At 43.6% G+C, this 23,646-nt stretch overlaps 6 protein-coding genes across 7 annotated transcripts; 3 read left to right on the top strand and 3 right to left on the bottom strand.

Moving 5' to 3' along the window:
- Positions 1 to 1,651: 1,651 nt before the first annotated feature.
- On the top strand, positions 1,652 to 5,922 carry LOC128303455 (solute carrier organic anion transporter family member 74D). Its single transcript, XM_053040408.1, has 6 exons — positions 1,652 to 1,838; positions 3,164 to 3,661; positions 3,735 to 4,079; positions 4,142 to 5,294; positions 5,365 to 5,570; positions 5,651 to 5,922. The coding sequence occupies exons 1-6, from the start codon at positions 1,652 to 1,654 to the stop codon at positions 5,827 to 5,829; spliced, it is 2,568 nt and encodes an 855-aa protein (XP_052896368.1). The 3' UTR covers positions 5,830 to 5,922.
- A 3,717-nt stretch (positions 5,923 to 9,639) lies between these two features.
- Positions 9,640 to 13,535, bottom strand: LOC128301617 (F-box/WD repeat-containing protein 5). 2 transcript variants are annotated; one of them, XM_053038192.1, is made up of 8 exons: positions 12,920 to 13,535; positions 12,545 to 12,702; positions 12,305 to 12,482; positions 11,717 to 12,148; positions 11,268 to 11,635; positions 10,873 to 11,213; positions 10,633 to 10,783; positions 9,640 to 10,554 (listed from the first exon to the last, which is right to left on the bottom strand). In XM_053038192.1, exons 1-8 carry the CDS (start codon positions 13,251 to 13,253, stop codon positions 10,417 to 10,419), a joined length of 2,100 nt encoding a protein of 699 aa, XP_052894152.1. In that variant the 5' UTR covers positions 13,254 to 13,535; the 3' UTR covers positions 9,640 to 10,416. The 2 variants fall into 2 exon arrangements, with proteins under 2 accessions (XP_052894152.1, XP_052894151.1); XM_053038191.1 differs by having other exon boundaries at positions 10,873 to 11,635.
- Positions 13,536 to 14,899: 1,364 nt separating this feature from the next.
- LOC128301676 (E3 ubiquitin-protein ligase PPP1R11-like) lies at positions 14,900 to 17,429 on the bottom strand. The gene is made up of 2 exons (XM_053038266.1): positions 17,001 to 17,429; positions 14,900 to 15,451 (listed from the first exon to the last, which is right to left on the bottom strand). The coding sequence occupies exons 1-2, from the start codon at positions 17,094 to 17,096 to the stop codon at positions 15,083 to 15,085; spliced, it is 465 nt and encodes a 154-aa protein (XP_052894226.1). The 5' UTR covers positions 17,097 to 17,429; the 3' UTR covers positions 14,900 to 15,082.
- LOC128301675 (succinate--hydroxymethylglutarate CoA-transferase) lies at positions 15,535 to 16,937 on the bottom strand. Its single transcript, XM_053038265.1, has one exon. It carries the CDS (start codon positions 16,813 to 16,815, stop codon positions 15,535 to 15,537), a length of 1,281 nt encoding a protein of 426 aa, XP_052894225.1. The 5' UTR covers positions 16,816 to 16,937.
- Position 17,430: 1 nt separating the features above from the next.
- LOC128301677 (zinc finger CCCH domain-containing protein 11A-like) lies at positions 17,431 to 19,468 on the top strand. Its single transcript, XM_053038267.1, has 2 exons — positions 17,431 to 17,525; positions 17,650 to 19,468. The coding sequence occupies exon 2, from the start codon at positions 18,009 to 18,011 to the stop codon at positions 18,432 to 18,434; it is 426 nt and encodes a 141-aa protein (XP_052894227.1). The 5' UTR covers positions 17,431 to 17,525; positions 17,650 to 18,008; the 3' UTR covers positions 18,435 to 19,468.
- A 1,216-nt stretch (positions 19,469 to 20,684) lies between these two features.
- Positions 20,685 to 23,162, top strand: LOC128301084 (NADH dehydrogenase [ubiquinone] flavoprotein 1, mitochondrial). Its single transcript, XM_053037402.1, has 4 exons — positions 20,685 to 20,813; positions 20,939 to 21,196; positions 21,277 to 22,353; positions 22,426 to 23,162. Exons 1-4 carry the CDS (start codon positions 20,765 to 20,767, stop codon positions 22,503 to 22,505), a joined length of 1,464 nt encoding a protein of 487 aa, XP_052893362.1. The 5' UTR covers positions 20,685 to 20,764; the 3' UTR covers positions 22,506 to 23,162.
- The last annotated feature ends 484 nt before the right edge of the window (positions 23,163 to 23,646 follow it).

Below are 23,646 nucleotides of genomic sequence, written 5' to 3'. Positions count from 1 at the left end.
GTGTTCTGATCTTGTGCCGAAAGTGCATATGTATATCAAGTTCTGACGTAAAATGCTCGGCGAAGTGACGAATGGTGTGAATCTCGTACAATTCGCACTGAACACAATACGTGACATCATTTCGAGTATTCCAGTCGTTTGAAAAAGTGTTTTACTCAACAATAATGTAAAAAATTCCTGAGTGTAGGTTTAATTGTATTTTCATGGTTGGTTTTGGAAGTACTCTGCATAGCTAAGGTACCTCTTCTTGATCATTCAAGCAATTTATCCACTTATCGATCATAATCAAATAGGAGATTCTAATACTTCTCATAAGACTGTGGAAATACTTTCTCTACTAAAATCTAAAGGCTTTCATATCCGATACATGCTTTGCTTGTTATTTCTTCTACACGGTTCCGAACAATTGCATTCTAATATTGCCTTCGCGATAGCGTCCAGTAAAAGCACGAGCATTGTTAGTACATAAGGGCAAACAGATTCCGATAGTGCTCAATTTAAATTACCCAGTAAAAATAGTCGACCCCACACAAAGAATATCTCTCTAGCACACTCCGTCCATACACAGTGAAGCAGGAAATGTACCGTAAATCCTGTAGCGCACGATAAAGTCCCTTCCGTTTTCGGTCGTCTCCAAGCGATATGGACGTAATTTGGCAGCAGGTTCTTATCGCGTGTAATCCACCTATAGTATAGCAACAAAATTCCCGAAACCCTTCACCACACTTTCATTGGCAGTTATCTCCGAATTATCTTTGCTCCAGCACCGCAACACGCTTGACGCATATCAATAAAATCACCCCTCAATGGGGAGCAGGTGTTAAACCACACCGTCAAAACCACCCAAGTACATAGACATGCACATATCTACACCTACCTGACCACCTTTGTACAAATTATGCATGCTTTGGTCGAATGATAATCGAAAGGACGTTGGTTTGGCGTTTCCACAATGGGCACCATGCCTTAGTCTTTTCCAACAATAGGAACAGTTCCTACTATCGGACCATCCTCCAGGCATTTCGCTGTATTATCATTGGCCTATCGAAACTGTCACGATGAAATACAAATAAAAAAAAACTGCCCATTCATTGCCTCCTTTTCGTCCGTACTTCATGCCGTACCGACCGTCGGGACCTGAAACAATTTCCTCCGGTACACACTCTTCTCCGATAAATGATGTGATTATCTCGCACCCACGGTGTACGGCTATTCATATCAGCACTTGTCCCTGGAGCGAGGGTCCAACACCGAATATATCGCACCCCCTATCAATCAATCGGGCAACAGTCGTGCGCGGGATAGGTTGCCATCGCGGACGAATCCACGAACGGTTCTCCCGCCGTCCTGAGTAGCATCGGTGGCAGCAACGGAATCGTGCGTGGTCATTATCGAATCAAGCGCATCTTCCAACGTCGTCTTTCAGCCCGTTCGATGCACGCAATGATAAGTGATAGTGATTTTCGGGACTTTCACAGCTCGCCAAAAAATCCCGCCGGTGACAGACCGATCCGCTCGTCACAGTAAGTGTAGTGCATGGACACTGCTCGTGCCTTTGGTAGTGAGCGACAGGTTCGCAAGTGGTGCAAGTGGTAGCGGGTTCGGACAGGTTGTGCGAAAGTGTGTAGCAGCTAGTGTGCATCGTTGCAACATGAAGTCCAACCAGCTTTGCGGTATATCCTGCTGGCATCCGGCCTGGCTGCAGCGGTTCGCCACGCCACGATCGTTTATCATGGTGTACGGGTTTCTCGGGACCGTGCAAGCGATGGCATACATCTACTTCGTCATCACGCTCACCACGCTGGAGAAACGATTCAAAATACCTTCCTCGACCACCGGTAAGTAGAGGGATGATACTGACAGCGGGACAAAAGAAACCGCAAGTTTAATGGAGCCGAAACCCCTGTCCCTTACAAATGCTAAGGGGGATCCGTGGAGCGAATATGTCGGTGGTTCTCTATCAGCAAAGAAGACCGATCAGCTTTATCATTCGGCACGTTCGTTAGTCGTCTAGACCCTGTGTATTGATATTGCTTTACTAATACCCGCCCCGTCATCGTCTCCGTTAAGGGGTTCCCACTTGCCTGAAGTTTTGTGATAATGCCGCACTTCTCACATACTTCACAATGTTTCTAAATGGCATCTACAGCAGCAGTTGCCTCCAATCTGGTTAAAATTGCACATTACTTTACAAGTAAAAGGAGCACATTTTTATGTGTTGAGAATAAAAAAGTTGAAGAATAAATCTCCTTAACTAAAACTCCAATCGCTGAACTGATCGATATCCATCTAGCTATCCATGATTTTATTTGTAATAGAAGTTAACTAATCACAAAGTCAATAACCTGTGTCAAATGGAGGTGATACAGTGGCGTATGGATTCCTCCGATAAGTTCAAGTAGTGTCGCTACTTTATCTACTACTCACTGTTCAACTGCCGAACAAATAGCAACCTTAAAGGCACTTCTTGAAGCGGAAGGCTTTGGATGTGGAGTTGTCAAGTTTAATCGATTTTTTTTGTGTTGAATTTGCAGCACGTTATTCAGACATCTTATCGATATTCAGCGATAACTATCGCTGCTAGACGCCATGTAAACGATACTACCCAACGAGTCTTCCAATACTTTTACTCTCGCATGCTGATACAGTACACAATGTTATCGATCGGTAAACAACTGTTTTTCTTCAATGTGTCTGATAAAAGAAAATCTGCTCTCTTTTATTGGGGAATATCTCTAACTAAACAGGAAGAGCACGTGTTTCAAGGTTTCATATATGCAAGAAACGATACAAAGCATTTTGTGATATTCTAATCTGAGCTCCATTTTAAATCTTCTTCCCACAAGCTCTTCATCCCATTTCGGTATCCGCTAGAAGAGTCTTAGGGCAGTACTTAGTAGTTACATTTGGCGCCATTTTATGAGTTGATTGATTGATTGGCTGATTGATTGATTGCTTGCAATAGCGAAACGTCCATACTTTATCGCTTTTCTGCTCCAAACCATAGCGCACAGTTGCCATTGAACATTTCCCGCCGCTATAAGCTCCTTGCTAAAGCAAACTAAACCGCCACACAAGCGTACCGATTAAATCAAATCAAATGACTTTAGAATCGTGCCTTTATTGTTATTTCTGCTTGCTTTCCTCTTGCTGTCTCCCGCAGGTATCATCCTGAGTGGTAACGAAATATCTCAGATCCTACTATCTCTCATACTGTCGTACGTCGGCGGCCATCGGAACCGGCCACGGTGGATTGCCTGGGGCGTGGTGTTTTGTGCCCTGTCCTGTTTCATTCTCGCTCTCCCACACTTCATCTACGGTGCCGGCGATGAGGCACTGCAACTTACCAAGGAGTACATCCGCGAACGGGAGGAGGACGAAGCACGCATACGATCGCACCAAAACTACACGATCATGGTGAAGAGCACTAACCGGCTGTGTTTGGATACGTCGTCACCGAAGGAATGCCTCGAAACAATATCGGTCGTACCGCTGATACTGATCTTCCTGTCCCAGTTCGTGCTCGGCATCGGCAACACACTGTACTATTCGCTTGGCCAAACGTACTTGGATGACAACACGAAGAAAACCAACACACCGCTAATGTTGGCGTATGCGTCCTCTCTGCGCACCTTCGGACCGGTCGTTGGATTCGCACTCGGTACGTTGAACGAGCCTTTTCCAGGCCGTGTTGGACAGCTGGCAGTAATAAAAGGGGGATTTTTGTTTTGCAGGATACTTCGCACTTAAGATCTACATTGATCCCACCAAGACACCGATTATCGATAGCTCCGATCCACGCTGGCTGGGTGCATGGTGGCTGGGCTGGATACTGCTCGGTGTTGCCATGATCATCTTCGCCATTCTTATCGGCATGTTTCCAAAGGAGATACCGAAAAAGAGCAAATCGGTGGAATCCAACAAAACGCGACCACATTCCACCGTGCCGGTCATTTTGATGAACGATGCGGAAGCGTTCGGCAAGGAGAAAGAAAGTCTTAGCAAGCGGCAACAGCGCACCGTGTCGGAGAACGCATCCGAGTTTGCCGAAAGCATTGTGGAGTTCCCGCAGCTGAAAGGTACGTTGCCGAAGGTACTGATATTAATGTGTCGGTTCTAATGATTATTACTCCATTTCCAGACTTTCCTCTAGCGCTGATGCGACTTCTGAAGAACAAGCTGCTCATGTTCAACATCCTTTCCGGCATATTCTATATTCTCGGCTCTAGCGGTTACATCACGTTCCTGAGCAAGTACATCGAGGTGCAGTTCCATAAATCCACTGCGAACGCGACTGTCATAACCGGGCCAATAACGCTCTTCGGTATGGTGGCAGGATTTTTGATATCCGGCATTGTGATATCGAAGAAAAAGCCTTCGCCCAAAAAGCTACTCTTCTGGAACGTGATCGTCGGTGCGGGTTATATCGCTGGACAGATATCCTACCTTTTCCTCACTTGTCCCGACGGCACCATGCCGTTGGTGAAGGGTCGCCTAAATCTGACGACGGACTGTAACAGCCACTGCCACTGCGACGGGATCCCTTACAGTCCGATCTGTCAGGAAGACACGGGCATTACATTCTTTTCCGCCTGTCATGCTGGTTGCGATCGGTGGCACATGGCCGAAAAGTATTACGACAGTTGTTCCTGCCAGAATGAAAACTACTCCCCAATCACAAAACTACCCTGGGACCGTTCGGCAACTACGCAATACACACGAACAACTAACCCTTATGATTCAAATGCCAATACACCTGGAGCGAGTCAAGGCACCACGACGCAAAGTTGGACAACTTCAACCACAATCGGTACGAGTTCGTCAACATTCGAACAGCCGGATGCAACGTTGCCAAACATAGGAGCAGACGCAATCAAATTATTAGCTGGAAATGAACCAGTGGTCAACTATACTCTCTCACACGACGAACTGAAGGAGGATCCCAATCCGGCGCACACAGACGGTCCCGATGAACAGTCGGAAACTGCCGGAAAGACTGATGAAGTGGAGGATGCAGAGACCACCTTGCCTCCTCTGACGGAAGGCAACTCCGAGGATGCTACGGAACCACCTGTCGAACTATCCAGAAGAAGAAAACGAGCTGTGGACGAGCAACAATATACGACAACGACGACTTCAAGCCCACCGGACAGCATACTGTACACGGCGAAACTGATACCTGGAGCATGTATAAAAGGCTGTGCCATGGGTTTCTATCTCTTCTCCATCATCTCCAGCATCATCAACTGTTTGGGTGCATCGGGACGAATCGGCAATCTACTGGTGAATTACCGGTACGGAACTGGGAATGATCGGCGGGGAAGTAAAACACATCAACCTAACATCTCACCTGTTCCATTCTAGATGCGTCTCGAAACAGGACAAGTCCTTCACCCAAGGTTTGATACTGATGATGATCAGTCTGTTCGCGTTGATTCCCGGTCCAATCATCTACGGTAGAATCATCGACAGTACGTGTTTGGTGTGGACGGAGGAGTGCGGCAAACGTGGCAACTGTCAGCTGTACGATCAGAAGCTGTTTCGGTATTATATCAACATAACAGCACTATGTGAGTAACTTTCATGTTTTTGTTCTTGTCCATTGAAGTTGTTTTAAGTTGTCTTCTTCATATCTAATTAATATCACCAGGCCTGACATCTGTTGGAGTATTCTTCGACGGTTTAGTGTGGTGGTACGGCAAAACGTTAGACCTGTACGGGGAACGTGAAATAGCCGAGCAGCAGCAACGGCAACAGCAGCAACAGCAACAGAACAACAAAGTTCACCCAGAGCCGATCAGTAATCATGCGTTTAAACATGATACGTGATACGCCACCATATGCGGTGTGCGCTGGTGTAATAAGCTGTGTAAATGTATTACTGTTAACGTACATTCGATGTACCGTTTTTGGTCAATAAGAGATAAGGGATAATTTACAATAAATGGTATACGTCTTAAACTTGATAGGAGATGCTGCGTTTGTGTATTTCTTTCTTTCGGCCACCATCAGTGTTGATACTCTACCCCATTAAACCAGATCAGGCAGGCATAACAACACTAATTTATTGTTCCAGCACTGAGATTGAGGACGCTGATTCATCGTCCATTGCTCTCGGTACTACTAACACAATTCGCTAACAGCGGTACACCTTCAAACACACACACACACAGACTTTATACTAATGCTTGTTTTATCATTAATGAATTGGCAAAATGTAAAATGACAGCAAATAAAATTAAAATTCTAAATGCACATCTACGCAATACTCAATGGAGGCGCCTAATCTTTAACTGCCAGGATGAAAATTCTAGCGAGCTTTCAAGTGATTAGTACAACTTAAGGCAGACTGCACTCTAAATAGTGGTCCACTGATAGTTAAATAAGTATCACGGTTTTTTACCAATTCGAGTTTCTTTATTGTATCAAAATACATCCCCTCACAATAAGTATCACGTTAACGGGTATTGTGTAGTGTAGATGACACAGAGGGTCTTCCTCTTCTTCATTTTCCTTTTCTTCTTTTTTTGTTGGCACTCTGACAGTAGAGCACCAATTTTCCCACCCCGCTGATGGATTGAAGGAGAAGCTCTGCAAGCCACCAATAATACAAACGCAAGAAAAGGACACCAAGAAGGAACTAATCGGAACAAATGGAAACTTTTTATATTCTACAAATACCGTATACCGTATACCGTAATACCGTCCTGACCGTATTGCTTAATGTGTGTAATTTAATGTAATTTGAAAGATTAAATAAGCACTGACTTTCTCATCATTCTTGTAATCAATGTAAACCAGGGCAAATGACCCGCAAGTTAGGGCTCATTCAATTATTACGTAACGCTGATAGGGGGTCAGTACCAGCGTTACAATTTGTTACATAGGGGGGAGGGGGGGTTTAACTTTTTGTTACGTAACATAATATAAGATTATACTTAGATTGCCGCTTCACAGTCTATGTATGAAAAACTAACTCATTTAAGGGATTTATATACAAATTCCATGTTATCCATCTACTTGTCAATTCTCTTGGTATCTTCTGCTACCCATTCATTGAGAACTTCTGGTATCTAATCAGACGGTGATTTTGAATTCCTGTGTGTTGTAGTGGATCCAGTTTGCATTCATTGTCTCATAGCATCGTCGCCTCTTAAAACTTATATTGAGCTTGAAGAGCTCTAAACAAACTCAGAATGATGCATCCAAGTTATCCACTATCGTAAAGAGCTTCATACATCAAACATTATCCATACATCAGTTAATTATTCAATATAATTTATTGCTCGGAAGCTTATTCACGGTACAACGAATAACTTTTGCCAACTAGAACGTGCCACATCGTGATCGGTGCTTGTATGGCAGTATTTGAACTCAGCATACCAGCTAAAATAGTTGATTTTAATGGTGCTGAAATTTACGATGCTTATCAATTCAATTTTATCGTTTTTTCCCCAAAAAAATGCAGTTTTTTATTGACATTCTAAATTTCTGGTGTTCCATTGGGTGTTAAATGATAAACATGAATTTGAATTATCAGGAGTCTTCTAAATCGCCTACAGTCGAGCGCCATCGTCTGTCAATACATAATCCCGGTCTGTCTGGGGGACCCATCAACGTCAGCCATCTATCTTAACTTGGGCCTACCATGCTTCCTCTGTCCATGAGGACGACCTAAAACGGCTTTTTGGACAGGGTCGTCCGGTGTCATTCTCGTGACATGACCAGGGGCCCAGGCTGGTCTAATTCTCTGTACAGCGGTAGGTTCGCCGTACAACTCATAGAGCTCATCATTGTAGCGGCTCCATTGTCCTTCCACACATACGGGGCCAATAAACCTTCTGAGCATCTTCCTCTTGAACGCGGCTAAGAGGATTTCGTCGGTTTTGGACAAAGTCCATGTCTCACAGGCGTATGTAAGTACTAGAGCTATATAAGTTCTATATACTCCCAGCTTCGTTCAACTGAAAAATATTCACTAAATCTAGTTTACCAAGAAATGTAATAGAAATACTTTCGCCAATTTTTTAGATCCTTTAAATTTGTGTTTTATGAAAAAAAGTTAGACAAAAAAGTAAATGAATAATGAAAATTAACAGAAGACAAATACGCAAATAAAAGGTTGCTAGATAAATAAGAAAGAAATAGTACTGATAAATAATTTACGTACGAATCCTTTTTCTTAATAGATTACATCGATTCGCCATAGTACTATGTAATGTAAACTATCAAACGAGCTTCTTAAGCTTTTTTGAATGGACGATTAGCGAATGAATCCTTCGTTTGGGATCTGTGGTGTTGAAGACTTGTGTACAAAGCGTCTTCCGGAAATTAATATCTTTGTCCAGAACTTATCCAAGCTTGGTTTAGTTAACTTGGTATATGTAAATGATGCCAATTATATTGATGAAAGATACGGACAGCCTGAAAACAAACATGGTTAATGAAGCATCGTATGCAAAATCGTGGCGGTATAGAAAGAAGTAGGTTCTAAAACCGCTTTAAATTATAAGCAAGCAAATTATAAACAAATTAGCCTGGCGTGAGTAGTAAATTTATTATGTAGTATGTTTGTTTCTTTTTGCATTAGTCGGAATACGATGGCATTACTAGATTACTTAAGAAAATTTGATTTTTTTTTAAACCAGGGGGGGGGGGGTCATCCAAATGTTACGTAATTAATGGAGGGCGGTTGCGTCCAGTGTTACGTTTTGTTACAATGGGGGGGGAGGGGGTCAAAAATTGACAATTTTTGCGTTACGTAATAATTGAATGAGCCCTTAACGTGTAAGTGGCCCCCAGCTACGATAGTTTCAACCAATATCCCGATGTAGCGATATTTGATTTGATATCCCGCACAGTAACGCCGAACAACCGCACGAATGAACTGGAAAAGAACGGATTACAGTGGAATAGTCTCAGCGATAGTACAGAAGGTGTGATGGAGCCTTTGAGCAACAAGATCTCTACTTTTATGCGATAACGTTACATTAAAAGAAAGCGTTTCCTCCAGATACAAAAGTTAAAAAATAAACACCCTTACTGTTATTCAGATGTATAAATCCCTTCCGTTCGCCAGAAGCTTCCTTAATATAAGCTGTTGATCATCGAAAATTTACCGATCCCTATGGACACAGGTCAAGGTTTACTGGTCATACAGATCATAATATCGGGAATCGTGGATCCCGTCATCCAACTCCCTCGTTACCACGCGAGTGCACATTCCGACCACGTGGAGCAGGTGATGATTGAAATACGCATTAAAGCACGCTAGGTTTTAGTCATCTCTGACCTCTTTTAGCGATGGAAAGATGCTTTCCGTGATGCCTCTGTTTAGAGTTTTCCACACGACGCAATGGAGACGCCCAGTCACACTGCAGTTGTGAAGCGAGAGACTCCCCATAGCAAATCTTTTTAGCTTGTTTACCAACAAGTCCGGCGTTAGACTATCAAAAACCTTTCTAAAAATCGTGTACTCAACGACAGTTTGACATCCAGACACTATGTTCATGACAAGAGTCATGAGGCAAGAGGATTTTCTACGATCTGTGAGCACAATATATGATTACTACTAAAACGGAAGAGGCACAACAATAAATAACGTTTAACGAATCGTTTTATTTTCAATATCTTATTACTATTCGTCCACCTTTACAACTGATTGTTGGTTTACTAAAATGTTCGCTTCACCGCTTCACAACTAATCTATACCACTTTTCGCTTTCATTTGCTCGCCGCCGCAGAACAAAATAGTGAATTAAAATTTCAATTCAAAAACCTTACGTTAACCGATTCCGTTGGAAGAAGCGCAGCAACCTCCAGATGGTTTTAAAAACATTTTAAATATGTTACTACCGTACCGGGGAGGGTGGTATATAAAATTGCTTCCAAACCCGTCATTTAAAATGATCTATGAGGATGCAAACATTAGCAATAAACACGTTCAACAAATGTAACATTTAGTCATATGGTTTGGCAGCGTATGCCGAGATTTTTTGCATCAGTTTTTTTTCTACAGCAACGTGCTGCAATCGCAACCAAGCGGAATGAGAAACTTACTTTCTACATTGGCGTGGCGTCGAGATTCTTCTTCTGTATCGGCAATCGGCACAACCACAAGAGGTTAAGGCCTCTTGTTCCGGTGTGGCACAAAAGACCAACATAGACGTAATGCAAAAAGAATCATCTCGGTTGTCAACATAATTAAAGTAACAATTTACTCTGTTTGTTTGCTTCTTCCATGCGTAAAAATAATTAGAAAAGGCACGGAATAAATACAAACTAAATCCAAACATTACACAGCAGTTAATCCACGTTGGTTTAAAGCCACCGTAAGCAATTTTCATTGGTTACGGTTCTATAGTATCTCATGAACCATACGATTTTGAGTAATGATTCATTGCGCACCAGATTACTCTACACAAACGATCGCATACCATGCTGATGTTGCTGCGGTTGCGGTGGAGGACGATTGTTCTTCTGTTTGCGAAATTCCGAAGCTCGGTTCACCGTTGGTATGCCCAACTTTTGCGCTTTCGAAATTGATCGCCATATCTATCAGTATGCATGAATTGAGAGAAATAAAAGGATTAGTTACAGGATCAATTCCCTAAAGTGCTAACGCCAACTTACCTTTATCTCATAGTCATCACTGGTAGTCACAAGCATCTCGTTGTCACGTGGGTTAAACGCTACACTGTTCACCACGTCAACGTGTTGGTACTTTGCCAAACACACGCCATAATAACGATCCCAAAGGTAGGCATGCATGTCTTCCGCACCGCTGTAACCAAAAAAAAAAACAATCACAAAATAAAGAAATTAGTTACTTCTCAATCATCTGCGACACCTGACCGATTGGGTCGTTCGTACCTGGCCACATAATTATCACAGACGTCCAGAAAGATAAAGAAACACTCCGTATTCGGTGTATACGCTTTATGGGCACGCAGCATCTTGCCCACCTTCTTAAGTGTCATCAAATCTATAACATGTATGTCGATCTCCTGTGCGATTGCCGGCGGGTCGAGTGGGTTACGAATGACACAACTTTTCGGCCACGGTCGGCTGTTCACGTACAGATAGCGATGGTCCGGACTCAGCCCCATCCCGATGATGTGCCCGTGTAGATCAATCAGCTTGTCCACCTTGTCGAAGCGGCCGGCAACTGCTTCATAGTTCGCCCAGTTCGGTTCATTCGGAGGCTCCTCATTCTGTAAGATATACTGCAGGCGGATTTCTTCCGGTGACATCTCGGCCATAATTACCTGTAGTTCACGCTGCCGATCGCGTAACGCTATGCGCTCACGTAGTGACGGTCCCGGATCGAGACGCCGTGGAAAGTTCACGCTCGTGATGCGCTTGAATCCTATCTGATGCGGCGTGTATGTCTTTGAACCGGTGGAAAATATCAGATACTTGGGGCAGAGATTTTCCAAATCGTCCTCTCCTTCGGACAGCTCTTCCTCGTCGGCATCGTCCTCGTCGTCCCCCAGACAGTCGTCCGATGATTCGTAGTACGATTCCTCGTACTCCTGGCGAAATTCATCCAGATACTGTATCGGACTGGCATAGTCTGCCTGATCACCAAGAAGCAACTGGTACGGTACATCCTCTGTAGCCCTTTGTTCCTGACCTGCCATAACAAACCCATAAAAAAAACTTTAGATCATTCCGCGTCTACCTACGGCTAGGTGATACTATGACAAACACTCGCCATCATCCGCTCCTTCTTCCTGTTCATCGTCGGAGTCTACGTCCTGATTCATCTGGTAATGAGAAAGCGGATTTCCCGCACGACGATCCCCGCCACTGGTGCTGGGTTCCTCGTCGCATGATTTCTGCTCGGTACCCAAATCTTTTCCATTATCTCTTTTCCCCTCAGTTTCATCGCTCAACCAGGGACAGTTGGCGACCATAATCGCACGTATCGAGCTGGCATTGCGGTTGTAGAATTTGTACATCTGACTTCGTACTGGCGTATGCTCGGAATCAACCTCCTGGTTCGCTTTATTGAGCCAAAGTATCGACGAGCTGACCAAGTGCGCCAACCAGCTAAGATCTCCGGACAGTAAATGTTGATCGCTGAACCACGTACCGAATATGTCGTAAGGTCGATTCGTCACCCGACACTTCAGGTTGAAGCCGTCTGGATTAAAAAAGTACGTTTTAACTGTGGTTAATTACATTCATCGAGATATGTAGCACGGGTGTAACTATTCCTAGCCGTAATCATTCGCGCATCAGCATGTGGACCATATGAACGCACCACAAGTTCTCTCACTTTCGCTTATCATAAACTTACTTTGTACAGTGAACACCGCAATCTCGCCGGAAGTGCTGTGTGGCGAACCAAAATGAACTCCGGACACAAGCAACAGCGTGTCGCTTTGATTGAACTGTGAAAATTGAGTATATTTCCAGCTAAGCTTACGCATGTCGTAAGAATCCCGTATCGTCGACGGGTAAGCCGAATTCCACACCTACAAGAGAGCCCATCCACATGAATTATTTTATGGAAAACCTTTTTTTTCTTTATACTTACAATCACAAACCCATCCTTAGAGCATGTGGCAAACATTTTCCCGTTGTGTGAAAAGCTAACGTGTAGCACTTGGTGTGAATGGAAGGTCAGGACATCCGTCATGACCATCGGTACATTATTCGTCAAACGTCGGTACTCTGCTCGCCAAGATTCCGCACCTGAAATGATGTGGAGAATGAATATCAATCAATGATTCACTGTTCGTTTCCCTGCACGTCTTGTTGCGCAGTTTAAAAACAAGATTGCTCGGTGCATTATGTCACCAGCGGCAGCACCGCAATTAGAGATATATTCCGTGCGCTCTCTTTTACTCATTTGGCAATGTTTTTAACATTTCTTAACACCATACTCTGTGTGTGTTATCGAATAACCTACCTCTTTTCAACGGAATTGATGCATCCACATTAAACTCTTTGCGGAAGTACTTCCGCCATATGTAGTCATCCTTGGACAGTTTGTACCACCGCTTGCAACATTGGCCAGCGTTCAAGACATCACGAGCCTGAAGCTGTAGGAAAATTTTGATGAACAGCGGTTCTGGCATAAACACCCATGGACTGTTGTCTATGTACGTTCCGTCGTCAGCATCCTGATCGCTGTACGATGAGCTAAACGAGCTATTCGATTGCACACTGTTCCGAACGCGATCGTGCTCCATCTGGCCATCGCTGCTGTCGGCCATCGGTACATGGTCAATTGTTTCATCCATGTCTACCGTTCCCGAATGTTACTACGCCCCCGCCGAAGCGATTTTCACACACGCTTGAGGAAGTTGCGCCGCGCACTTTCACTATCGTTGCGTATCTGTTGCTACTGGTTTTCCTTCCTGTATCTGCTCTGCTCTTTCTACGCAAAATACGGCGTACGAAATGTAAACATTCTACCATGCAAACGAATGTGGCTCTTAGCAGATTGTTTAGCTGTGTGAAACTATTGTACAGCTGTCAGTTCGATACACAGATAAATTTTTTCACCAGTTTAGTCAGATTTACTCGCGTCCTATCGAAAAATTGAATCACACACGCGAAAAACAACCAAAATAATCGTTGGACAAATAAAAATAATCTTTGACAGCAGCTAGCTCGCCCAAGTAACAATTTTGGTCATCGAAAGTGTCATTTTTTCCTTGGACATCGACTGAGCGCAGTATACGTATCATCGATTAAATTCCCAAATGTACGAAAATCTAAATTTTAGACCTTGGTCTAGACAATTTTTGGACGTCTAGAAGAGATCTAAAAGGTTTCCACTTTTCCGTGGTTTCGACCTTGCAGTTCTAAAAAATAACGCGTTTTCAGTCAAATCCACATGTGACGGTTGAAAAATAAAATCACCACGGTTTGTGCCCACGGGTTGTGTGTAGGTGGTGGTACCTCTACGTTTTAACACGTTCAGCGCAGTATCACCCACATTTGGGCCCTTTAAAAACCTGTGTAAGGATCATTCTACACGTTGTGTCCCACCAGAGCAAACTGTCGGTTGACTGGTCAAAACCGATGTCAGTGGTGATCTATCCTCAACGGGGACTGAAAGCTGAAGGCTTATGGCCTGTACGGCTAGATTCGTAGGGATACATATCCATATGCCGTTCCTTGTTTCATGTCTTGTTTTTTGATGTTTTGATCCTTGCGCGGAACAGCTTCTTGATCTTCTAGACGGTATTAAATACTTTACTCCAGAACTATCCTTTCACTATCCTAAACCTCGGTAATAATTCGACGAATTGTATTGTTGATGATTATATTATTGTTTAATTCGTGATCAGTTCGACTATTATTCCATCAGTACCTTGTTATTCTTGAACTGACGGATGATATTTCGAGTTTAATCACTAATAGGTGAGAGTAGCATTATTGGTCTACACATTATAGCCTACACAGCCTACAACTGCGAAATAAAGTTACGATAGAGAACTTTCGAATTCTACCTTACACCACAATTCTTTTTCTTCAGTGTCTTCTGTTTTTTAATCGTGCAAACCGAGCAGGCCGTATCGCACATTTAAGTATCTTCTAAGATTCCTCTCTTATTTACCGGCATAGAATTCTGAGCCTGTCATTTCGGACTTTCTTTGATTTAAATTACTCGTAGCTGGATAGTCAATCATGCGTAGTACGGGGGATGGGTTCGGAAGAAAATTTGTCCCGGGCTTGACGCGTGAAAACCGACACCGCTACCAAATACACCACTAGGCCGCCCCTATACACGTGCCACGCATTTAAGTATCTTCTACGAATATGAAATTTAAATATATTATTTATCGCTTTTCTCATTCTGTCATCCACTATGCTTTTCATTCTGTTTGACCACCTTTCGTTCTTATGAAGACTATCTTTCACTTTCACCTTACTAATATGTTCAGTTTATTAACGATAGATTTATGTACACATTTGGTTCGAAATGATAAATTATTGCAGATTTGTCAGCATTAAAATATTGCCGAAGCGATTTGTGAGTGCGTTCATTGATGCAGTTTGGTGTATTAATGCACGAAAATAGCTTCATAAACATGGTGCAAATTGCCTTTTGTTTAGGAAACTATTCTCCACTTGATACCGTTGAAGGTTGGCTTGATCTGCTGTTTGCCGCCGGTCCCCTGGAAGATCCAGCAATATCATCCGAATGGTTTGCATCTCCATCGTCGTCGCCATTGTCGCCATTGTCCCCTTCCCCAGGCATCAGTGGTACTTTCTGGTTCTTTTTCTTCAGCTCAACATGACCAAAGCAATGTTCACACTCATCCTCACTTTCGGAAGAGCTTTCGCCGAAAGCGCGTGGTTTAACATAGATACAACAGCATTTGGACTTTTTCTTATTCATATGCTCATTATCTACGGTTCCATTAGTCCATTGTACTTTCTTGCCATTGCGAGGCTTTTGCAACCGTAACCGTAATACTGGTGGTTCCTGAAATGCATTTACAAACATACACATTTAACTTCTTTCAATAGTTCTACTGTATCCATATAAATGAAAAAATTAATAACTGTTTATTGTATAATTTTTGCTTTCCGCAAACGTCCCATTTCGGTGTCCCCATAACCTAGCAGATTGCGTAGCACCTCGTCCGTATGTTGGCCCAGCTGTGGTGGAATGGATGTAATTTCATTCTTGGCCTCCCCGTACACTACTGGTGGACCAACAAGCTTCACTTCACCCGCTAACGGATGGGGAAGCGTCTTAACTATTCCAATAGCCTGTACATGGCGATCCTCAAACACTTCCTTCATACTGTTGATCGGACCGACAGGAAACGAAGCGCTTTCAAAAACGTCCATCCATTCCGAGGAAGATTTGCTTTGCAGAATGTCCGAAAGAATGGCGATCAGCTCTTTCCGATGTGTGACACGCGTTCGATTGTTCACAAACCGTTCGTCCTGAACTAATTCTTCCATTCCCAGCAAACGACAAAGCGAGATAAACTGGGCATCGCTTCCGCAACCGAGCGTAATATAACCGGTACTCGTTTTAAATGCCTCATACGGAACAATACTCTCATGAGCCGTTCCCCAGCGTTTCGCTTCCTTGCCCGCATTCAGATAATTGCTTGCCATATTAATTAAGCAAGCGACTTGGGTGGAAAACAGATTCACGTCGATTTTTTGTCCCCGTCCGGTTCGATGTCGCTGTAAAAGTGCTGCTAATATTGCTCCATGGGCATACAGTCCAGTGGCGATGTCTGTAATAGCTATTCCGACCTTGGCCGGTGGTCCATTTTCACTTCCGGTAATGTGAAGCAGCCCGCCCATCGATGCTGCGATGACATCGTATCCGGGTTTGGTTTTGTACGGTCCCTCCGATCCGAAGCCCGTTATGGAACAGTACACCAGTGAGGGAGCAATTTTTTTCAGCTTATCGTAACCCAGCCCCAACGCATCCAACTTCCCAGGCACATAGTTTTCCACCAGAACGTCGCACTTCTTTGCCAGCTCGTAGATCACATCGCGACCTGTTTTCAAATTCACGCAAACACTCTTCTTGTTGCGATTCGCTGCCATGAAGTACACAGAATCCGTCGAATTGCGCATGAACGGTGGACCCCATTTGCGGGATTCATCACCCTCGAATGGGCGCTCGATCTTGTACACCTCGGCGCCGAGATCACCCAGCACCATGGTACAGTACGGGCCGGCAACGATGCGCGTCAAATCAAGGATTCGGATTCCTTCGAGCGGAAACTGTTTGCCACCTTCAGCAGTGATTGCTGAGCTATAATTCCTACGGTGCATGCCATAGTTCACCACAGTGGGACGCAGGTATTTAAGCAACATGCTCTCGATACGATTGGCCAACGCAAATCAACTGTCGCACAAGAGATAACGTCCTGCAGACGGGAACAGGTGGGGCGCAAAACTTTGCTACGCAGCAACACCAGAGGATTTATGAATATTTACCCACACAGCCCGATAAAGCCCCTCTGCTAGTGTGCACAACCATCCTGTGTGGTACTACTTGCCTGGTGGTTACTGCTGCTCGTGCCGGGAATCGACTCATCCTGCAGAATTGTTTCTGTGATGGCTCGGCCAGCTCCGGTGGGAGTTTCTGCGCTCATTGATGCTTCCGGTAGCGACAACGAAGAACTTCAATCGTCGGGGCCTAGGGCGCCGTTTTGGTTACAAATTTTCTAAACTTTTCCAAACCAGCTTTTTTTTGCTTTTTTCTCCCGTTGACGTTTCCATCCGTATGTTGTGTTGTAAATAGAAATGTTTCGCAGTGTTGGTGTTCACACCAGACCCAAGTACCAAATAGAGAGGAAACAAAACGCGTGTATAGTTGTCAAAGTGTAATAAAATCTTCTGATTCGATTTTGGATCTCATTCATCCATTTTTTTTTGTTATAAACGGCTGTAAACGATATTTTCATTACAACTAAGAAACATTATCCTGCTTCGCAAGGTTTCCTTTAGCTCGCAGAACTATTCTCCAACAGAGCAACTTTTCGGTGAAGTTGGTACTTGGGAATTCATGGTATCCAAATGACGTACGAATAAACACACTTCTAAAATATTTTAACAACAACAAAAGTTCACATATTCCTGTTTCGGTTAATTCTTTCCTGTTCGCTGGCCGTGGAATAATCTCCATGTGAGAGATTCGAAACGCAGTGCAATATCGTGCAGCAAACGAACGTGTACCACACTTCCCCGAACAGGGAACTAAGAAACGTGCATCTTGCTTGGAGCTTGTGCAGTGGTTCAGCTGGTGTTGGTGAAGAAGGTGGGAAAAAAAGAAAGTGACCGTGTGAGGTTTGGTTACTCCGAGCTCCGATCGAAGTGCGACCTGCGTTGCGTGGCCATCCAGTAGGGCACTTGCTTGAGGCGAACCGTACCGATAAAAAACCATCAAGACGCCGATCGTAACCGAAAAACTGCCCCGCAGACGAGGTCAAGCTTTGGGCTCAAAAATTGCTCTTCGGTCGAAAAGGCAGCAGCCCCCTCGTCGGAAGTTGGTCCATCCGCCATTTATGGACCTTCCGAGGAATCTGCACGATTGCTACTTTTTCTACTACTCGACATGTAAAAAGGGTACGAACTGCGAGTATCGCCACGAGCCGGCGGCACTCGGGCACGAGAAAACCTGCAAGCTGTGGGCGGAGGGCAAGTGTTACAATCGCACCTGTACCATGCGCCACATGAAGATCGAGAAGCCGCGCTCGGCCACGCCGTGCTTCTGGGAGGATCAGCCGGGCGGCTGCCGTAAGCCGCACTGCGTGTTTCAGCACAAGATGCCGAAGCCCGCGCAGCCTACGACGAGCAATGTGGGCGTTCCGGTGCAACCGGCCGCTGCTGCCGCCGCCGCAAACGCTGCCGCTGCCCATCTCATGCACTCGACTTCGGCCGCCGTCGTACTGGACTACAACTATGCCACCTTGCTGCCGAGAATCATCTAAAACACCTGCTTGGATTGGTATCGAGGAACGGCATGGCGAGAAAGTTCTAATGGCGACCAAACATATGCGGGAAGCTGTATAGCATCTGTAGTGTGTCTTTCTACGCTGAAGGTGTGCGTGCGCGCCGATTTGCCCAGATCCTGATAGACAACAAGTGACACAGGATTAACGTTTCCTCCACACACCACACTATCCCTTTCTCTTCTGCGACGCTTTACATGGCGTATTTATTATACAAAATATCCTTAAATGGGTTGGGAAATAATCAGCTATTAGTTTGTATTTATTATATTTATTATTTTTTCTTGCTTACCATACGATTGTTAATATCTCGATCAGCATCAAATTTACAGTTGAATAATGCACCACCTAGTGTGGTATGCGGTTTCGAATTTGCAACAAAAAGAAAAAAAAATAGCTGAATCTGTAGTAGTTATGAACTGAAAAGGAGCGCGATTTAAGTAGATGGAATGTTTAAGAGCATTTGCAGGGAAAGGGTAGTAGGAAACTATATTTACCGTTCAATGTGCTTGCGATTCAGGCAAAAGAGAATTATTATTTTGGAACTTTTTTGGGAACTTACAATTTATCAAAAATATTATGTTATTGAATTTGATTTATGTTTTGCGTACAGTTAAAAAGCTGCAGAAGAAACGTAACACAGCGATCATCAACCAATTTCTCACACACTAATGTTCGCGACCAACCCAATTCGCCCCACTATCCAGCTTAGAATCAGGTTATTACATTGTTGTTTTTTGGGTTATTGTTGAAGCTTCATTTGTAAACTTTCATAATATGTAAAACAAAACAAAATCACACAGAATAGATCCATAGTCTTTGCAATAGATAGTGTACAACCGCTGGTTTTCCGATACATGCAAGTTTCGTTGGTTTTTCGTGAAGGTTTGTGATTGAAAGTTCCTTATGCGAAACAAAAACAACATTAATGCTGAAAAAAAAACAATAAAAATAGAATCAATGCAAGTTAGTATATCAATTAAAAGGAAAATAGCAAAACAAAAAAAGACACACAGATGAAAGCACTAGAACATTGCAATGCATAATGATGTTTAGAAGTACATCAGAAAGTTAAAACTGTAACCGAGATTCACTAGCATTGACCGTAACTTTCAAACAGCGAAAAGGAAATATAAGTAGGACAAATGGAACTCTTTCTTCGGAATAAATGAAACGAAAATGAACATAATTGTAACCAGTTCTAAACATGCACACGAGCAGTCGTGTAGAAAAAGTTAAGAAAACTAACAAGCTAAACAGAAGTCGTTGTGAATGCAAATAGGAATAAATTGAAGACGTGTACCAGAAACCAGATTGAAATACTCGTAACAATGATCACGACATGTTAGGACCGACAGATGCGAAAAAGACCGCTTAGCACAGTTGTTCGCTCTCCCCACTCCCCGTATACTCCATAGAAATGGGAACCTTGCAGACTAGCGATTTTTCCTTACGTTCAGTGAAGTTAATGGCAAGTGCTGGTTGCAAAAGATGAAATTCGATCGATTATAGCTTTTTTAGAATTGACTTGGGTGGCATTCTATATCCTTCGTTGAAAGCAGTACCACACGAAATGAGAAATGCGAATATGGTCTATCTGTAACTCAAGACATAAGTAAAGGAAATAAAATTCACACACAATATTATCTAGCAAAGGTTTCTTTCGGATTTGCATTCTCAATTGAATGACTATATGGAAAACGAGTTACATGATATTGAGCGCAAAATAAAGTGGACTATAACCGCATAATTTAAACGTAATAAACAAGTAATCAATGGATTTAATGCAGCGTTTCATTTTGTTGTCGTTTGCAGTACGCCAACACCAGTCCTGGAACTTGCGTTGCTTTATCTCTAGAAATATCGTTTTGGTTTTATCTATTCAGCATTTCTCTATATTACTAACTGATCCATAGATTTTACAGTACGATATTAATGATGTTGCAATGCAAACTGCAATTAATGAATACATATTCGAGTCCTCTGCCCAACCGTTTTAGGAACGAAGAAATACAATCGGAGAAATATTTCACCCAATAATTTAACGAATCTTTCAGTTACACTGCCAAGCTGTCAGTTTACAGTCAGTTTTGACAGCTACGGGAAATAGCGTGTATATAAACAAGGTGGGCGTATTGTTTTTTTTTATCCTTGACTGCTTGTCAAATTTTATTTGACAACCTGATCTGCATATTCTATTGACCTTGGTATTTATTTTCCTTCATCATATCGCGAAATAGTTCGTCGTCGCGAGGAACCAGATCTTCCCAAAAAACGCAGAAGGGTCACGCGTAGCGAAACAACAAACAATGGCAAACGCACTAGTGCGTATTAATTGCATGCCAAAGCAGCAATTAGGTAAGTACCCACTACAGTTCACCACGTACGCGAATTATCAATGTTTGTTTTGCGTCGCTACAGGACAGGTGTAAATTATGTAATTTCGCGTAATATACTAACTTTCCGAAATCTATTTTGCACAGTTGCTCTCGTTCCGGCAGCTCTACGCAACACTACGGTCGTTGCTGGGTGTAATAACAAGCAGCAAGTGCGACTCCAGTCAGCCCAGGCATCCGCACCACCACCACAAACGAAAACGAAGTTCGGCGCGTTGGCCGACCAGGACCGTATCTTTACCAATCTGTACGGTCGTCACGATTGGCGTTTGAAAGGCGCTCTCAAGCGCGGCGATTGGTATAAGACGAAGGAAATCCTGCTGAAAGGCACGGATTGGATTTTGAGTAAGTGCAGTGCAGTATAGCATCAAACCCGACATGAAACAACTGTTTATTTGACCTTTGTCTATCTTCGTCCTCTATAGATGAAATCAAGGTATCGGGTTTGCGTGGTCGTGGAGGTGCCGGTTTTCCTACTGGCATGAAATGGTCCTTCATGAACAAACCTTCTGATGGACGTCCGAAGTATCTGGTTGTTAATGCCGACGAGGGTGAACCGGGAACGTGCAAGGATCGTGAGATCATGCGCCATGATCCTCACAAGCTGATTGAAGGTTGCCTGATCGCAGGACGTGCAATGGGGGCGCGGGCAGCTTACATTTACATTCGTGGAGAATTCTACAACGAAGCTTCCAACATGCAGTTGGCCATCGCCGAAGCTTACCAGGCGGGATTAATTGGAAAGAACGCCTGTGGATCCGGTTACGATTTTGACGTTTTCATGCACCGAGGAGCTGGCGCGTACATTTGTGGCGAAGAAACGGCTCTCATTGAATCCCTGGAGGGTAAGCAAGGCAAGCCGCGTCTAAAGCCGCCATTCCCGGCCGATGTCGGTGTGTTCGGATGTCCTACGACCGTTTCGAACGTGGAAACTGTGGCTGTAGCGCCATCAATTTGCCGTCGAGGTGGTGTATGGTTTGCCAGTTTCGGTCGTACTCGTAATTCCGGTACGAAATTGTTTAACATCTCCGGCCACGTCAATACGCCGTGTACGGTCGAGGAAGAAATGTCGATTCCGTTGAAGGAGCTGATCGAGCGCCATGCCGGGGGCATTCGTGGTGGATGGGACAATCTGCTCGGTATCATCCCCGGTGGTTCTTCGACGCCCGTCATTCCGAAGTCGGTTTGTGAGGATGTGTTGATGGATTTCGACGGCTTGGTGCAGGCTCAAACCTCTCTGGGAACGGCTGCCATTATTGTGATGGATAAATCGACGGACATCATCAAGGCCATCTCGCGGCTGATTATGTTCTACAAGCACGAAAGCTGCGGTCAATGTACACCGTGCCGCGAGGGAATTTCGTGGATGAACAAGATTATGCACCGCTTTGTTTCCGGCGATGCACGTCCGGCCGAAATCGATATGTTGTGGGAAATTTCCAAACAGATCGAAGGTCACACCATCTGTGCTTTGGGTGATGGTGCAGCATGGCCAGTTCAAGGTAAGTAGCATAAGAAGTACTTTTCTGAAGTATTTTGCATTTAGTGACACGCAACCGATTGCTTCTTTGTAGGCCTTATTCGACATTTCCGCCCGGAAATTGAGTCTAGGATGAAGCAGTACGAGCAAAAGCAAGCCGCCGACAAGAACTAAAAACGATAAACTATTTCACTCATGTCAAAATCCTACGAATGACGAATGCTGTAGTGATGGAATGGATATTTAAACACGAAAAATGGGACTTGTACGTCGTACGGTTGTAAAACTTTCAAGTCAGTCGTATCCAGCTTGTTAAATGAAGTTTTTGTGTATGATATCAACTAAATAAATAAATGCCGTACTACTTAGACATAAACAAACGACACCTTTTAATGCTTTGCATTCAATGTCGCAGTTAAATTTTAATTAATTGGTGTTTTTTGCAAACGTATTAAAAGTTTTAGCTTTAATTTCATGTCGATAGGCCAAAATGTGGATAACAATATTTTTGTAGATCTGAAGCCTACCGTAGCAAACATTTGTGAAAGTAAGTCTAGATAATGATTGTACAGCAAAAGTGACCCAGCAGGTTGTAAAGTTGAAAAGTAATCAGCTATTACCAGAAAGTAGACTTCAATGCCTTCCTCAGTAATTGATCCTATACGTGTTTCTTTTAAGTTAATCTATCCAGAACGCTTCAGCCGTATGTACCGAGTACCAAAGGAGTTATGGTTTGATCAGCTTCCTTAGCAGCAGCCTTACTTATATCAGTCACACGAGTTCGGTGATTATTTTAAATTTGTTGTTATATCCCGCATTTTGCTGCAATACATTGACATCCGGGATTTTAATTTTTTTTTTGTTAAATTGTACACCGAGTCTGTATAAAATTAACGCAATGAAAATGCTCTGCAACGGATATATGGCCACGTTTTCCGCTTTTGGATGAAGAAATTACATCCCCATAGAAGATGATTAGCAAATAAACATGTTGCTGTAGCTGCTGTTAGTACATTCCACTGTTTTATTTGCTTACTCGTTCAGCATGAAAGTGTGAGTGTAATTTTAAAAACGTTTTCATTTAAAAGAAGACAAAATTTCAATTGATGCACTAGGAAATGAGTATCAAATAACATACAAATTATTCTATATCGTACTTTTGTTCACATCAGAAAACAGCTGTGGTGGTAGCCCAATCCCGCTGTGCGAGAGAATGAACATTGCGAGAATGAGAGCCGCCTGGCCCCCGCACGGCCCCTTCCACCTTCCTTTCTGACTCGCTCTAAAACCTTACCAATCTTGCCAGCAAGCCCGT

The sequence above is a fragment of the Anopheles moucheti genome, chromosome 3 (assembly GCF_943734755.1).
Source record: "Anopheles moucheti chromosome 3, idAnoMoucSN_F20_07, whole genome shotgun sequence".
Classification (NCBI taxonomy): domain Eukaryota; kingdom Metazoa; phylum Arthropoda; class Insecta; order Diptera; family Culicidae; genus Anopheles; species Anopheles moucheti.
This window is presented reverse-complemented; position numbering and strand designations above follow the sequence as displayed.

Coding starts and splice junctions, on each gene's coding strand:
- LOC128303455 (XM_053040408.1), top strand. CDS start 1,652: ATGAAGTCCAACCAGCTTTGCGGTATATCCTGCTGGCATCCGGCCTGG. Junction 1,839..3,163: donor AATACCTTCCTCGACCACCG/GTAAGTAGAGGG, acceptor TGTCTCCCGCAG/GTATCATCCTGAGTGGTAAC. Junction 5,571..5,650: donor TATCAACATAACAGCACTAT/GTGAGTAACTTT, acceptor TAATATCACCAG/GCCTGACATCTGTTGGAGTA.
- LOC128301617 (XM_053038191.1), bottom strand. CDS start 13,253: ATGGATGAAACAATTGACCATGTACCGATGGCCGACAGCAGCGATGGC. Junction 12,483..12,544: donor CTAAGGATGGGTTTGTGATT/GTAAGTATAAAG, acceptor GCTCTCTTGTAG/GTGTGGAATTCGGCTTACCC. Junction 10,784..10,872: donor TGTGATAATTATGTGGCCAG/GTACGAACGACC, acceptor TTTTGGTTACAG/CGGTGCGGAAGACATGCATG.
- LOC128301675 (XM_053038265.1), bottom strand. CDS start 16,815: ATGTTGCTTAAATACCTGCGTCCCACTGTGGTGAACTATGGCATGCAC.
- LOC128301676 (XM_053038266.1), bottom strand. CDS start 17,096: ATGAGCGCAGAAACTCCCACCGGAGCTGGCCGAGCCATCACAGAAACA. Junction 15,452..17,000: donor CGAGCAGCAGTAACCACCAG/GCAAGTAGTACC, acceptor AATGCATTTCAG/GAACCACCAGTATTACGGTT.
- LOC128301677 (XM_053038267.1), top strand. CDS start 18,009: ATGGACCTTCCGAGGAATCTGCACGATTGCTACTTTTTCTACTACTCG.
- LOC128301084 (XM_053037402.1), top strand. CDS start 20,765: ATGGCAAACGCACTAGTGCGTATTAATTGCATGCCAAAGCAGCAATTA. Junction 21,197..21,276: donor AGGCACGGATTGGATTTTGA/GTAAGTGCAGTG, acceptor CGTCCTCTATAG/ATGAAATCAAGGTATCGGGT. Junction 22,354..22,425: donor TGCAGCATGGCCAGTTCAAG/GTAAGTAGCATA, acceptor GCTTCTTTGTAG/GCCTTATTCGACATTTCCGC.